General features: G+C 38.7%; 1 protein-coding gene across 5 annotated transcripts in view; it reads left to right on the top strand.

Moving 5' to 3' along the window:
- The window catches only part of myo3b (myosin IIIB), a 198,974-nt gene that overhangs the window by 175,947 nt on the left and 8,690 nt on the right, over positions 1 to 14,337 (top strand). For all 5 annotated transcript variants that reach the window (XM_077217020.1, XM_077217025.1, XM_077217021.1 and 2 more), the window contains 3 exons: positions 5,512 to 5,612; positions 6,085 to 6,131; positions 7,745 to 7,918. In XM_077217020.1, the coding sequence (XP_077073135.1) occupies positions 5,512 to 5,612; positions 6,085 to 6,131; positions 7,745 to 7,877 (281 nt within the window). In that variant the 3' untranslated portion in view covers positions 7,878 to 7,918. The remainder of the gene's footprint in view (positions 1 to 5,511; positions 5,613 to 6,084; positions 6,132 to 7,744; positions 7,919 to 14,337) is intronic.

Here is a 14,337-nt window from a genome sequence, read left to right as displayed (position 1 = left end):
GATTGAATAGAGTTGCATTGCATTCGATTCATCAGAGAATCAGACCCATGACCTTGGCATTGCTACCGCCATACTCTATTGTTGCTGTACAGGAATGTTTTGTGGGGGTCATAACTGACAAAGTTTAAAACTCATTGTAACGAGGTTAGATGTTACGGGAAAAAGGAGGCGGGAACCGGCGAACATTCAACAAACTTTAATATCAAAGTAAAAGACAACAGCCCCTCATGGACGACTGCTGTCACATGTAACAAACTCAACAGAAGTCCAGGCCTGGCCTCTCTCCATCTCCACTGTCGTCACTCCTCCTTTTAAGGGGATGATACACAGGGCAACTTTTTAGCAATGTTGCTGGGCAATGTTGCCGCCAACGGGCAACCAGATGAGAGACCGGGCTCACGACCAATCTAAATTATCCAGATAGAAATGTATTGCTCATTTTCAATGGGAAAGTGCCCAAGCAACAATTGCTCGGCAAGAATGCCCAACAACATTGCTCAAAAAGTTGCCCCGTGTATCATCACCTTTATGCTTCCGCTCCTCCGTGAGAGATACAAGACCGGTGCGTCGCGCAGGTGTATGCAGCTCATCAGTAATCACGGGACCGGCCTTGTGCCGCTCTCACGTCCCTCAGCCTCATCCTACTCGACACACTCATGTTTTGGTGGAATGATTGATTGACAGTACCTGGTCCTTCACAGCTGTCCAAAAAGCATCCGAATCATGTGTGATGGTGGAGTATGGATTGTCATTCAAGGCTTGTGTGCCTGACTAGTCCTAATAATGTTATTTTTATTGAGAAGAGGAGAGGTCCAAGCACCAAAACCTGAGGTACACCAGTGACTAGTTGTGGGCAGTAAGTATTGTTGAAGACTGTGCTTTTAGTATTTAAGTGTTGTTCGAAAGATTCTGTTTTGAATGTACACAGTACATAATTAAATTCAAGAAAGTAGACAATTTTTTTAATTATTCTCATCCAATATATTTTCTAATCTTTTCTTGACAGTCCTGGATGTAATTGATGGATGATCGAATAGCTAATAGATTGCACCATAGGTTTTTGTTGGTAGAGACATATATCGATTTTTCACAATTATGTGTCTCCTGATATTGCATGTATAGGCTGAAACAGGCCTTTCTCAGTGCCGTTAGAACCACTTCTAGATGCAAGAAATAGTCTCCTCCTTACATGCTGAGTCTCTCTCTCAAAATTAGCTAAATGTTTTCAATATATTTACGGTATGGACATCTGTTTCAATGCTTGAATAAAGTGACTGCCGGATTATTAGAAGGTTCAGATAAATCCCATGCCTCATATCATACTTCATTTTTTTTATATATATATATATAAGATCTGGCCAGTTCAATAAACATTTCTGTCTAACGTTGTTCTAAGAAAAAAGGTTCTAAGAAAAAATTGAATCCTGATTTTATGGAGTGTTGTCCCGTCTTTGTCTGGGGTGTGATTCTGTGCTCCAGAAGTGTGGTACACAGGCCCTAGGCGGGATGAAGAGCGTTTGGATGGCTTTTGACTGCTTGTGTGATGCTGGCCTATCAGAGGAAGAGCAGCAGCCCTGAGGGAGAGCTCTGGATCAAATGGTGCTGATTTCCCAGACAAAGGGGGAGGATCAGGCACTAACCCACATGTGTGTGGTAGTGGGACTTACATATCACTAATAGCTCAAGGTCAAACTACTTAAAGGCTATCCAACTGAAAGGCATTTCTCTCTCTCTCTCTCTCTCTCTCTCTCTCTCTCTCTCTCTCTCTCTCTCTCTCTCAGTGGTTTAACTGCCTTCATTTGACTTGCAAGTTCAGTTGCACGTTATCACATTTCAGCTTTTTACATGAAACTTCATTCAAAACCCTTTTTGCTTCAGTAGCACAACATATTAAAGGGTTAGTTCAACGAAAAATTTAAATTCTGTCCTCATTTACTCACCCTCAAACCCGTAAGACTTTCGTTCATCTTCGGAACACCAATGAAGATCTTTTTAATGAAATCTGAGAGATGCGAGTGTCCCTCCATGTACAGCTACGCAACTACCACTCTGACTAATCAAAAAATTCATAAAGAGATTGTAAAAATAAATCCATATGAATTGAGCGGTTTGAGTGGTCTGTAACACTTGATCGATTTATATGTTGAACAAATTTAATTTAGTTCAAGCATGTTCGGTTGATGTGCAAGAACCAATGAGGTTCATTCTCGTGTAACGCCGCACGTTTGAGCTTCAGCGAGAGGTTTGTTCTCGCGCGTCAAGCAGTTTCGGTTGAGCTTTTATCTAATCACTTTTTTTTTTCATATATTCATATTTTATTATATCATATAAGGTGGTAGTGTCTAAACTGCTCAATTCATATGGATTAGTTTTATGATCTCTTTATGAACTTTTTTAAGTGTCAAAATAGTAGTTGCGTAGCTGTCAATATAGTGACAGAAATCTCTCAGATTTCATTAAAAAGATCTTCATTTGTGTTTCGAAGATGAACGAAAGTCTTGGAGGTTTGGAAAGAAATGAAGATGAGTAAATGATGACAGGATTTTAATTTTAGGGTGAACTATCCCTTTAAGGATAATAGAGGATATTCAACAATAAAAAGAACAACTTCATGAAGGATTTTATTCATTATGAATTGATAAGATTGTGAAAAGTGGACAGTTGCAGGCTTGATAACAAAAATATTTTTATGATTACACATTTTTTGATTTAGCTTACCTGTAATCATAGCTTATATTTCAATTATTAATTAATTATTTCAGTATTAATATATATTTGTATTAATACATGTTCCCAGTATTTTATTCCATTTGATTTTTGGGTGAGAATATTCTTCTGTGTGTTTAGCATCTGGATGAAATTGCTGTCAGAACAGATTTGTTCATAAATGTGTTTTTTCAGTTTTTCATCTCTTATTTTTATTCTATACAGTTATGCTCTCTCTGTTTGATTTACGCTCATTGGGCAAAAATAGAGTTTCTGTCCAAACAGAATTTTGATTTACAATCATGAAATGACTTGCAGAGCAGTTCTGTTATATGGGAAGGTTGCAGGGTTCTTGATGGGAAAAGTCAACTTTTGCAGAAAGAAAAAATTGAATTTAAAGTTTAAAGCAGTAGCTTCATGTGACACTGAGTGCTCTTGACCCATTTGGAGAACTTGTGGACCAGAACTGTGCAGTCATTATAAGTGCATCAATGTACAGCAGTAGAGCACATCACCCGCTCTTTAAGCATTTCCGAAGCAGCAGAAAGTCAAATCTATGCAAAGCTGAATTACACCCAGCGAGAGAAAGACTAAACTTCAGTGCTTTGAAGTGTTAGAAGGATAGAGATGTTCTTCGGTCTGTTCAAAGCCATCACGCCATTCTGTTCCGGAGCGTTCTGCAGAACGAGTACATCACTGAACTCTGTTTTAGAGACGATTCACAGTGGATCTGGAAAGATGATGAGTAGAGAAGCTCTGCCTCGTCGAGATGAAACAGGCCCAGATATTAAATATACATGCTGACGTAGAAAAGTGTCCTGGATTTCTGCTCATTTTGTCATGTTTGTAGATCTGAAAGGTTACGAGTGAACACGAGGAAGCAAGACTCTCTCTCTTTCTCCTCTTCCTGGCATGCTGTTTGATCTACGATAATTGTAATCCGATAGAATTTTGGAAGATCAGATGGTTGGCACTCATGTTTGATTGTGAAAAGTACACACTGAATATTTAAAACTACTTGAACTTGTATGTGGTAACGGGAATTATTAGAAAAGCGGTTTACAGGTTTATATAAAAATATTTTAACTGTTTTCATCGTTGGTAATAATAATAAATGTTCCTTGAGCAGCAAGTCATGATATTAGAATGTTTCTGAAGAATCGTGTGACACTGACGACTGGAGTAATGATTTAAAATTATTTTATATTTATATTTAAATTGTAATAATGTTTCATAACATTACTGTTTTTACTGTATTTGATCAAATAAATCCAGCCAGAATACCATATAATTTGTGCTACTGTCATACATCACACCTCAAATAATATGGCTTGTTGTGGAAGGGTTATACAATATTTTTCTAAACTATCATATTTCAGATTTTCTCCCAGTGGATAAAATGGATGGGAAAGAAATCTGTTTACCCTTTATTTTAATTATTATTACGTATTTACATTGTACTTAAATAAGTAATTAGTCATTTTAATTAACTACATGTACGTATACAGTTATAGTTAGGGTTAGGGTTTGGTTTAAGGTTAGTTACTTGTAATTATGCCTAATTTACTGTTATTACTATAGTAAGTACATGTTGTAATGTGTAACTACGTCATCTTAATAAAGTGTTACCAAAAATCTTATAGACTTATATTTGAGAAGCTTATTGACTTGGACTAAATGCCCCGATATACTCACTGTGAAGTTCTTTTTCGTTCGTCATTTAGGGGTAAATAAATACATGAACAGCGATATACTGTTATCGAACAAACGAACAAAGTTTGATTTTGTTCGACATTACGCCACATTAGTTCGTTCTATGATTTCGTTTAAAGTTTATCGGGGCATTAAGGCCCTGTTTACAGCTGGTATTAAGATGCGTTTTGGTCGATCGGATCACAAGTGGACGTTGATAAATACAGGAGTTAACGGGCCTAAAATGTTTTGAGCTTGTCCACTTTCGACCACTTCCAGAGGTAGTAGAAAACACATTCGACCGGATTGCTTTCGTAGTGTAAACACTCATGTGATCGAATGTGTTCAAACAGCCACAAAACACAGTCTTCTCTCCGTCTACTGATCTAATGAGTAACATTATGAGAAGAGCTCTAGCCAGACGGGGTTTAAACTTTGTCGGTTGGAGACCCGAGTTTAGTTTGAAGATGAAAAACGTACCAAACACAATGTTCTCTCACCATTCCTGATTTCTAACACGCACTCGGTTCGGCTTCAGATCAGTTCGGTTGATCTTGAGCAGAAACTAAAGCTGATGCTCTCCGTGTGTTTTCTGTCATCTCCGTGTGCGTTCATATGTAAATAACACAAGCTTATTTCGTCCTTTAGATCGAAAGATCTGAAAAAACACGTCCATAGACCCTCCCCTCGAAGAAATCAGGTCAGATGTGGTTGAAAGTGGACAAAAGAGACGGATTAAAACACCAGGTGTAAACGGGAATGTGTCGCCCTCGTCTACTTGTGATCCGATCGAACAAAACGCATCTTAATACCAGGTGTAAACAGGGCCTAAGAAACCACCCAATTATTTTTGCAACCGCATAACAACGGCCTCAGTAAAGCAATGACAACTTTTGCATGGACACCACTCACATTTTCTTCCAAAATGTAAAAATCTTGCCTTGTACTATTGTTAAGCGTGTGCATGTGATGTATTTATGTTGCAGCTGTCAGCTTTATTTGTGCTGCTCTGCTTATACAATTCCTTCAGGGCGACACAATGGGAGACGTGTCACTGATCCGTCCCGTGTTTGTGCGTGCGTGTGTGTGTGTGTGTGTGTGTGTGTCCCGCAGGTCCAACAGTGAAGCTGCATCACCGATCCCCTCGGCGTAGAGGACAGCAGCCCAAGCTCCTGAACAGCCCGGAAGACAGTCATTATTACAACCATCTCAACGTGAGTTCAAAGCCTTTCATGGAAGCCTTTGTCTAACTTTGTTTCCAGATGATAATACAATTAAAACTACCTGTGCCAGACCCCCGAGCCCCCACCCCCACGCCGCTCTGCCGTTCTGTTGTCTCCACCATGTGCTTTGGCGCTTTATCTGTTGCTTTCATGTGAGGATGTCTCCCTTCACGGTGAATAATTGATGTGGTTTATCAAAGCCGAGCAAGATGCCTGCCTCATCAGCCTCAGCCCCACGCGCTTTGATCAAGAAAAATTATGCTGTGACTTCTGATATTATCAGCATCTGCACACATTCAACGCAAAATCACTTTGAATTAAAAATTAATGATTCTCTCGCGCATGTTCCTTGCTTTCGCGCTTGTCTTTTCTGAAGCTTTTCTAACTCCGAGCGTGTGTGTGTGTGTGTGTGTGTGTTTGTCTGCATGTGTTTGCGTGCGCTGGTTCTGTGTCCTCTCTGCAGAGAAGTCTGGATTATCAGGGGAGCAAGAGGAAACCCAGAAAACTGGGGTAAATAACAGCTTTCCTTCTTCGTATCTAAACACCCCACCAGCTCAGGAGGGGAGCCGAGAAGACCACAGCTCTGTTTGCTTCTCATGCAAATTTGCTGCTGAAAATACGAGCTATTTAAGAAGCCTTTTTATGTGTATTATTTTTGGGAGGAGAGAAGACGTGGTATAAGAATGCATGTATTAATTGTGAGATATGTGACCTCACAGTCTGTGAAGTTAAGCCTGGTTCCTCTAATACCTCGAGCAGGCTGTATATCAGCGCTCTTTATTAAAGGATTAACCGTTTCTCGCATTTCCTTTTATTTATTTCATATTTTTAACCCCTGCGAAAAACCTTTTTTGTTCTTAGTTTGTTACTTTAGTTTTTTTGTTTTTTTTTACAGTTAAAGAGTAGCTAATGGAATGATAAATAGTAATATGTTTTATTAATTGTAGCACCTGTCATTTTTTGCGGTTTCAGAAACAAATGTAACTGACTGTGAGTGAGAGAGAGAGAGAGAGAGAGAGAGAGAGAGAGAGAGAGAGAGAGAGAGAGAGAGAGAGTGAGAGAGAGAGAGACAGAGAGAGAGAGAGAGAGAGAGAGAGAGAGAGAGAGGGAGAGAGAGAGAGAGAGAGAGAGAGAGAGTGAGAGAGAGAGAGACAGAGAGAGAGAGAGAGAGAGAGAGAGAGAGAGAGAGAGAGAGAGAGAGAGTAACAGTTGAAAGGTCATTAAAGTATCTTGTAATGGAAACGAGACAGACAGCCAATTTAGTTTAGAATTGTATTAGGGAATTTGACATGTCCTGCTATTTTTAGGATAAAAAAATAATTTTGAACTATATTTTGTTTCTATCATTCCTCAATAATTATAATGCATGCAGTTTTTGTGATCTCATATTGGTTGATAGATTATGGATCAAGTTTTTGTTCTTGATTTAATTATTTAATTTGCCTCACCATAGAATCATTTCTGAACTACTGAGGACACAATAAAAAATATATATATATTTTTTAATAACATTCAATCCAGTTGAATTACTATTAAAATGTGTACTGATACAGCCAGAAATTAACTTATTTCCTTTTTATTGTGGAGCTCTGTATCAGTGTATCAACTTCACAGTATGATTCCCAGACCATTCAGTTATTCCACGCCTAACAATATATTCTAAAACAGCTTCATAAAACAAAAACACAATTTTCTTATCAACCCCATAAATGCACAGCCTATGTAAAAAGTACAATCTCGGATGTGTTTTTAAAGGAAATAACAACCAGTACAGTATAGCACCTAAAATATACCCTCTTTCATATTATGTGATACAAGGCAGGGCTGAAAATTTACACCAGTATGTAATTAAAACATTTTACTGTAAAAACTTGCCAATGATTTAAAAAATGTCCATATTGGAGCTATAACTTAGCTCCAGAAACTACCTTATCTCACTCTTAAAAATGACTTTTGTTCTTTCAACCTTACAGTTAAGTTTATTCAGTTATATTAATTAATAATTTTGACTTGATAGATCCAGTTAATGTAGATATTACATAAAGCATATTTTTACAGCGTACGCTCTGTTTGACTTCATGTGTCTGCAACAGATAAAATCACATTTCTCTCTCATTTCTCAGGCAAATCAAGCTCCTGGATGGAGAGGATGAATATTATCAACTACTGTCCACAATAGAGTCGGTTCCTGAGGAGGAAGATTTATCTGGCCCCTCCCCAAACTCTACTGCCCCTCCCACTATCTCATCCAGATGAGCTGTGCTCCGCCCACCTCTTAGACTCGCGCTGACAAGCTGGTAAGAGCTCCACAGACCGCAGACCACTGCGACTGCACACAATTAAACACACACTACCAACTGACTGGCTTTTTAGTATTTAAAGGGATAGTTCACCAAAAAATTATTATTATTATTTGTCTATACAATGGAAGTCAAAGGTCACATTACAATTATGCACACTTCTTTTCCACTTCTTCTACCCATATTGGTGTCCCAACCCAAGTAAATTAATAATAATAACCTTAGTTTAGGACAAGACCTTTGATTTGTCCTGCCCAAACATCCTGTTCAGTAGAAAATATGCCATCTCAGTAAATTAAAATGTTTTCTTACAAACGTTTATGGGGTCTTTAAGGGGTGTTGATAAGCGTGAAGCGTGGTTCAATCATGCTCGGCATCAAGTAGCTTATTTTTATTTTTTAAAAGAGCAACAGAAATAGGAAAATAGCCACCAGTCTTTATTAAAATTTGTCATATTTATTTAATAATATTCTTGTACCAGTATTTGGTTAGTGTACTGTATATGGTAGATAATTAATATAGAATTAATTGATCTAGTTTATATGTGGTCAGCTCTTGTAAAATGGACTCTTCCTTTCCGGGATGCTGATTGATCAATGCGCATCACCCACAGACACCAACTAACCGTCATTTACACGTCAGGAACAGTATCTTCTAGCGGAAAAAGAATCATCATGAATGTCTGAAACATCATACATTTGCTCAGTACAACGTTTAAGTTAAAGCTGCATTCCGTAACTTTTTTGGGTTAAAATTTAGTACATAACCAGCCAGTGTTCAAAACTATCTGCTTGCCTTAGCTCGATTCAAAACGGTAAGCTTGTAATAATGTTTTTATTTCCAGTGGTACTGGTGGATTTCCACGGGAGATTCAAGCATGCCTTTGTGTCATTACGTCACATCTGTACACATAAAGGAGGAGTCTCGGGTAGTAGGCTATATTGCGTATGAGGATGTTGGAGGTGGAGATTTATAGCCTTTTCTCACAGCACTTGATATAATTAAACTTATTAATTTGATGGCAGATCCAGAAATGTTCAAACGATAATCATCAGTGACAACTGGAGATTCACCTGTTGTAAAATGCAAAAGACTTCAGACTTCAGAGTGGCTAGAGAAAAAAAAGAGACTGCAACTGGGCCCATGCGAAAACAAGGATAAATATCTGAAGGATATTAAATGTAGTTACGCAATACGAATGTTGTTAAAATGAACAATTTGAGAACAAAGTATAATTTGTACGCTTTGACGTGATATGAAAGGATCGTTAGATTTAATCAGCACGATTTACTGCAATGCTTTTTTTTGGATGTTACTTAATTGTTCAGATGACATTTTTTGGTGAAAATTCTTATGTTGGTCATACTTCCAAAAAGTAGAATCTGTGATTGCAAATTCACACCAACTGACACAAACACCAACACACCAATTTTCACACCAACACACCAATTTTCGTCGTTTTTTTTATCAAAACGTTGGTAAAAAACAATAAATATGAAAGGAGAGTTTTTCAAGGTGCACATTCTCCTCAACACATTGGATTCATCCGCGCTGTGCCGTGCCGGGGCACAACCCAAGTAAAGTTGATAATTCCGGAATAACTGCAATTGCAGATTTCTAACAGAGATGGCGACAAAGAGGAAAAACTACATATGTGTAGATGTAGCTTTAAATATAAATGTTTTATATTGAGAAAATAGTTAGTTGATACTACGATTGCTTTCAGACCCTTTTAGCCTTGAATATGATCACAATATAGCACAACTTCACATATTTTATTGTGTAATTAATTTGGCTTCAGAGATGGCTCATCCAGTCAGACTTTAGACCTGAATCATCTGTTTTATAAGGATGAATTATACAGGACACTTATCTGGCCACAGAAGAAAGGTGGTGCTTTTTGACAATGGTAACAGACCTTGGCACAGGACTAGTGTCAGTGTCTCTCTGTACTCAAACACAGATAAATGAGTAATACTAAAAAATATAGCAAAACTGCTCTTCAGAGAAACAACAAATCACTCACAGACTGCTTTGTTTCTTTATTTCTGTGCTCTTTGTCCAACTCTTTTTGTGATTGTAGTCTTGTTTGCTGTGGCAGACTGTCAGATCAGACACGTTTTGCCCTAATACACATGACAGACAGTGCAGATGTCACATGGCATGAATGAATGAAGAATTTAATGACAAAGCTCACTGATTTTGGAGACGTTGGCGTCCTGTGGTGTCATAATAGTCACTCAGGACACAACAGCAGTTATTTTCAGAAACCCTGACTTTCTATTGACTTTCTACCCATATACATACAGTGGTGCCCAAAAGTACTCGAACACTAAGTACTTTGTGCCAAGTACTAAGATTGTATTGTATTGGACACACTTAAAAACATATATGAATGAATTTCATTGATTTATCAAAGCAAGTGATATTTTAAGTCAAGTCAAGTCAAGTCACCTTCATTTCAATAGCTCTTTTTACAATACAGATCGTTCAAAGCAGCTTAAAAGTGAAAATAGGAAATAAATACAACAAAGATTGTTTTGGCTGTACATCAGTTCAATCATTTTCCAGCTTAAGTAAGTTTTTGATTGATTCATTTTGGTTGTAAAAATCATTAGTTATTGACTTATGGGCCGCTTAAATGACACTGTTTTCAAATAAAAACAGAAACGTTTAATATTTAATATATAGACACGGTCTCTGCTGACACTACAGGGCTGCGTTGTGTGGTCGTGTCTAGGCGCAGGTATTTCATCTGATCTGGATATGGCCCAGGTCCGGCTTACTACGGTAAACCTCATGATAAACAGAAAGACTAATATTAGCATAGATGCCATTTTTCTTATGATGTAACGAGTACATCAGGTGTTATGGACCAGCTGGAGTTTGTTTATTAAGCATGCAGTGCAACCACCCAGTAGAGCATTACAATAATCTAGCTCAATCTAGTTTAGGTCATGAACATATGAACTAGCTGTTCTGCATTTGTCATGGACAGCATATGACGTAATTTAGATATATTTTTAAGATGGAAGAATGCGGTTTTACAGATGTTGGTATCAAAGAGCACACCCAGGTTCCTAACCGACGACGAAGACTTCAGGGAGAGCAGCCATCAAGTGTTAAACAGTATTCTAGGTTACTACGTGTAGGGGGTTTTGGTCCAATAATCAGAATCTCTGTTTTTTCAGAATTGAGAATTTCAGAATGCATTCTGTTAATTTTTGAGAATTGGTAAGTTTCGTAGGGGCGTGAGGATATATAGAGCTGAGTATCATCAGCACTTTTATATTTGCTCTGATGTCAGCTGCTCTGGCTCCCTGCAAACATGTGACTATGGTGGCTGGTGTCTCTATTTTCACGTTCCGTGTAATAGAATCGCCAATAACTAGGGCACATTCAACAGGATTCTCAATGGGTGTTTCACTGACTGGGGAGAACCTGTTCTATGTTCAGTTTCCCTGCTCTAAAGCCAGAACCGAACAGTGTACAAGGTTTGCTAAGTTAGTCGAATCCAAAACAGTATCTAAAGCCCTTGCATTCTTTCTGTCCTCGATTAAAGTTTGGATGCGTGTTTCTAATTCTGATATCTTCTCCGTCAGCCTGACTATCTCCCTGCATTTATCACAAGTGAAACCCTTGTCGTTGACAGAGAAGGCTATGCTATACATGTGGCAGGGAGTGCAAGTGACAATAACAGGATATGATGACATGACTCACCGTGTTTGTTGACTGATCCAACTCACCACACTTGTTTGATGGATTTGTAAAAGGGAAGATCACACAAGATAAAAAAGACGGCAAGTACGGATGGCAGGTTGACAGGCCAGCGAAATGCTAGCGCATTGTTGAGCAATCTAATAACATTGCACTACATTGCTCTTTATGTGCACACTAGAGGGACCCAGCTTAAGAGATAGCGAGTGAATAAATGAGTTCTGTTTTAATCTATATCCGAAAAGGACAGATGAGAGTATCGGCAGTTTATGCGAGCTGCTGGTTCGCTAGAATCATTTCCCGGTACTGTGAACAGCAAAGCAGAAGGAGGACTCTGGAGGAAGACGCAGAGCAGGCAGAGGACAGAAAACCTGGGGAGATGACAGAGGGAGAGAACAGGGTGGCAATGTCTAGGAGGAGTCAAGGAGCCATGGTGGGACCTGGCTGACGACTCCAAGGGGACGACTGACAGAGACGAGGCCGATGGATGTGTAGCCCAGGACGTAGAGCCAGCCAGACCAGGCGAAACCGATGGTCCTGCAGACTGAGTTGGAGCCGCAGTAATGAGAATCCAAGGTGGAGCCAAGGTGCCAGAGGACTAAGGATGATAGTATCAGGTGGAGTCGAGAGAGAGAGCAGCCAAGTCAGAACCGACAGGTCGACGGGCCGAGGTGGAGTGAATGGATCGACGACTGGAGACGAAGACAGGGGATGCTCTTGATTGGGTGAAGCTGGAGACTGGAAGACCCGAGGCAAATCCACACAATAGAGTGGTATCAGAAGAGGAGCCGAGGGGCTGAAGGGAACCATTGAAACCAGGCCCAGGGAGCTGGCTGAAGTTGGAAGAGGAGGCGGGAGAGGAAGGCTGGGTCGGTACTCAGGAGACAAAGGAAACTCTGAGCTGGGCTGGACCAGCAGGAATGGCAGAATAAAGGACATATCCTCTTCCAAATCTTCATAACATTTTGCAGAGGCCAGCTGCAGCTCGCTCACAGCTGCAGGAGTGTGGGCAGGGCTTTCCTCCATACCCTCATACTCCACGAGAAGTCCCACAGGGACGGCTCATGCACCTGGACAAGTCAAGTCAAAAACAGACTATACATGTTACAAAAGCCAGGTAAACAACACAGAGCAGCATTATGTCAGCATTCGTTCCTCAAGTCTGTGGAAAAACAAAACTTTTTCGCAACAGACTCCAGCCTTGTCGAAAACAGGTTCTGGCTCCATAACATGAACCCTTCTGGTGGAAAAGGAGTATGTGTGAACTTCAGAAGAACTGACTTCATACATCCACTAATGTAAATCACCAAAACCCCAGTTGATTAAAATTTATTGAGCAAAAATTATGAAAAAAGTACAGTTAGTGAAAAGAAAAGCAGTTGTTGACACTTTCTTTGTTATTTTATATCTATTGCAATGTCATTCAGATTTTTTTAAGTGTGATTTCAGTATCGAAATTCTTCGTAAGGCCACTGTATTATTAAATAATACATAAAGAGTATTATAATACATGAGTATTATATATAAAGATTAATTATATGTAAAGTTATAAAGATATTTCACCAAAACAATATTATATTATAAACAATGAAAGATCAGAGAATACATTTATTTAGTTTTTAGGTGTTTTTTTAAAAATAGTCCTTATTGTCTAAACCTACTTTTTAAAGGCCCTATGAACCAAACATTGAACTGCCCTTTTTAATATTGTGTGATGTTTAGGGCAGCCCTGCACACTCAGAGATAGATTTGACCTTATCTCATGGTGTCAGGCAATATCTGCATTTCAAAGCCTCTCATGGTTATGGAAAGTTTGAGGAATACTCTACAATGTCTTTCTTATTTTTGATTCACATCCTTGATATAGTTCTTTCATTAAACACAGTTTATCAAACCAATAATGATACAATCATCAATTTGAATTCTCCTCAAGGAGGCAGATAACATTAGCACATGAAAAGTGATTCTTTGCTTTTGATCCCCCCTCTCACAGAAACAGAGACAAAAAGACATGAAGAGAGCAAGATAAGACTGTTATGAATGCCTTGCATTTCAAATTGTTTTCCACTTTGTTCTTTAAACATGTTTTTTTGTTTTTTTTACTTTTTCTCTAAATCTTTTTTTTTTTTTAACACAACATTCGCAGACCTGCCGTGATGTTGGTGTTGACGAGATTCTAGATGAGAAATTCTGGACAAATCTCTCTCTCAGATGAGAAGGGCCGCACAGCGCACACAAGCCAATTTGTGGCGCTGTTTAATGAAATTTGCATATCATTTGGTTCATCTGAAGTTGTTGACCCCTCAGGGCCCAGAAGAAAATCTGATCTTTAGTGAAGATGTAGACAGATCTTATTCTCTCAAACTCTCTCTATATTTTTCTGGCTCTCTCTTTCGGCTGAAAGAGAACAGCCTTATTAGCATGCTTGCCTTATTTGAGTTGGCAAGGTTACATTTCCAATAGTTTCAAAGAATGAAATTTAATTAATAAATATTGCACACATATTCAAACAGCAAGAATTCACATATCTTACAGCCACACTTGCATGTTGCAGGTAGATTTCATATCAAAATGATTCTGGTGGTTTGATATTTCAGTTCAGTAATGGCACAATCTTTTTTTCCGGTTTATGGCACGTTATGTTTGTTGAGTCTGTTCTGGATCAGGTTCTCATCAGTTAATTGATGCATATATTGCAG

Source organism: Siphateles boraxobius, unplaced genomic scaffold, assembly GCF_051911475.1.
Source record: "Siphateles boraxobius isolate OS27281-9 unplaced genomic scaffold, OSU_SipBor_1 7, whole genome shotgun sequence".
In the NCBI taxonomy this organism is placed as follows: domain Eukaryota; kingdom Metazoa; phylum Chordata; class Actinopteri; order Cypriniformes; family Leuciscidae; genus Siphateles; species Siphateles boraxobius.
Note: the sequence above shows the minus strand (reverse complement) of the source record. Positions and strands in the feature narration are given on the sequence as shown.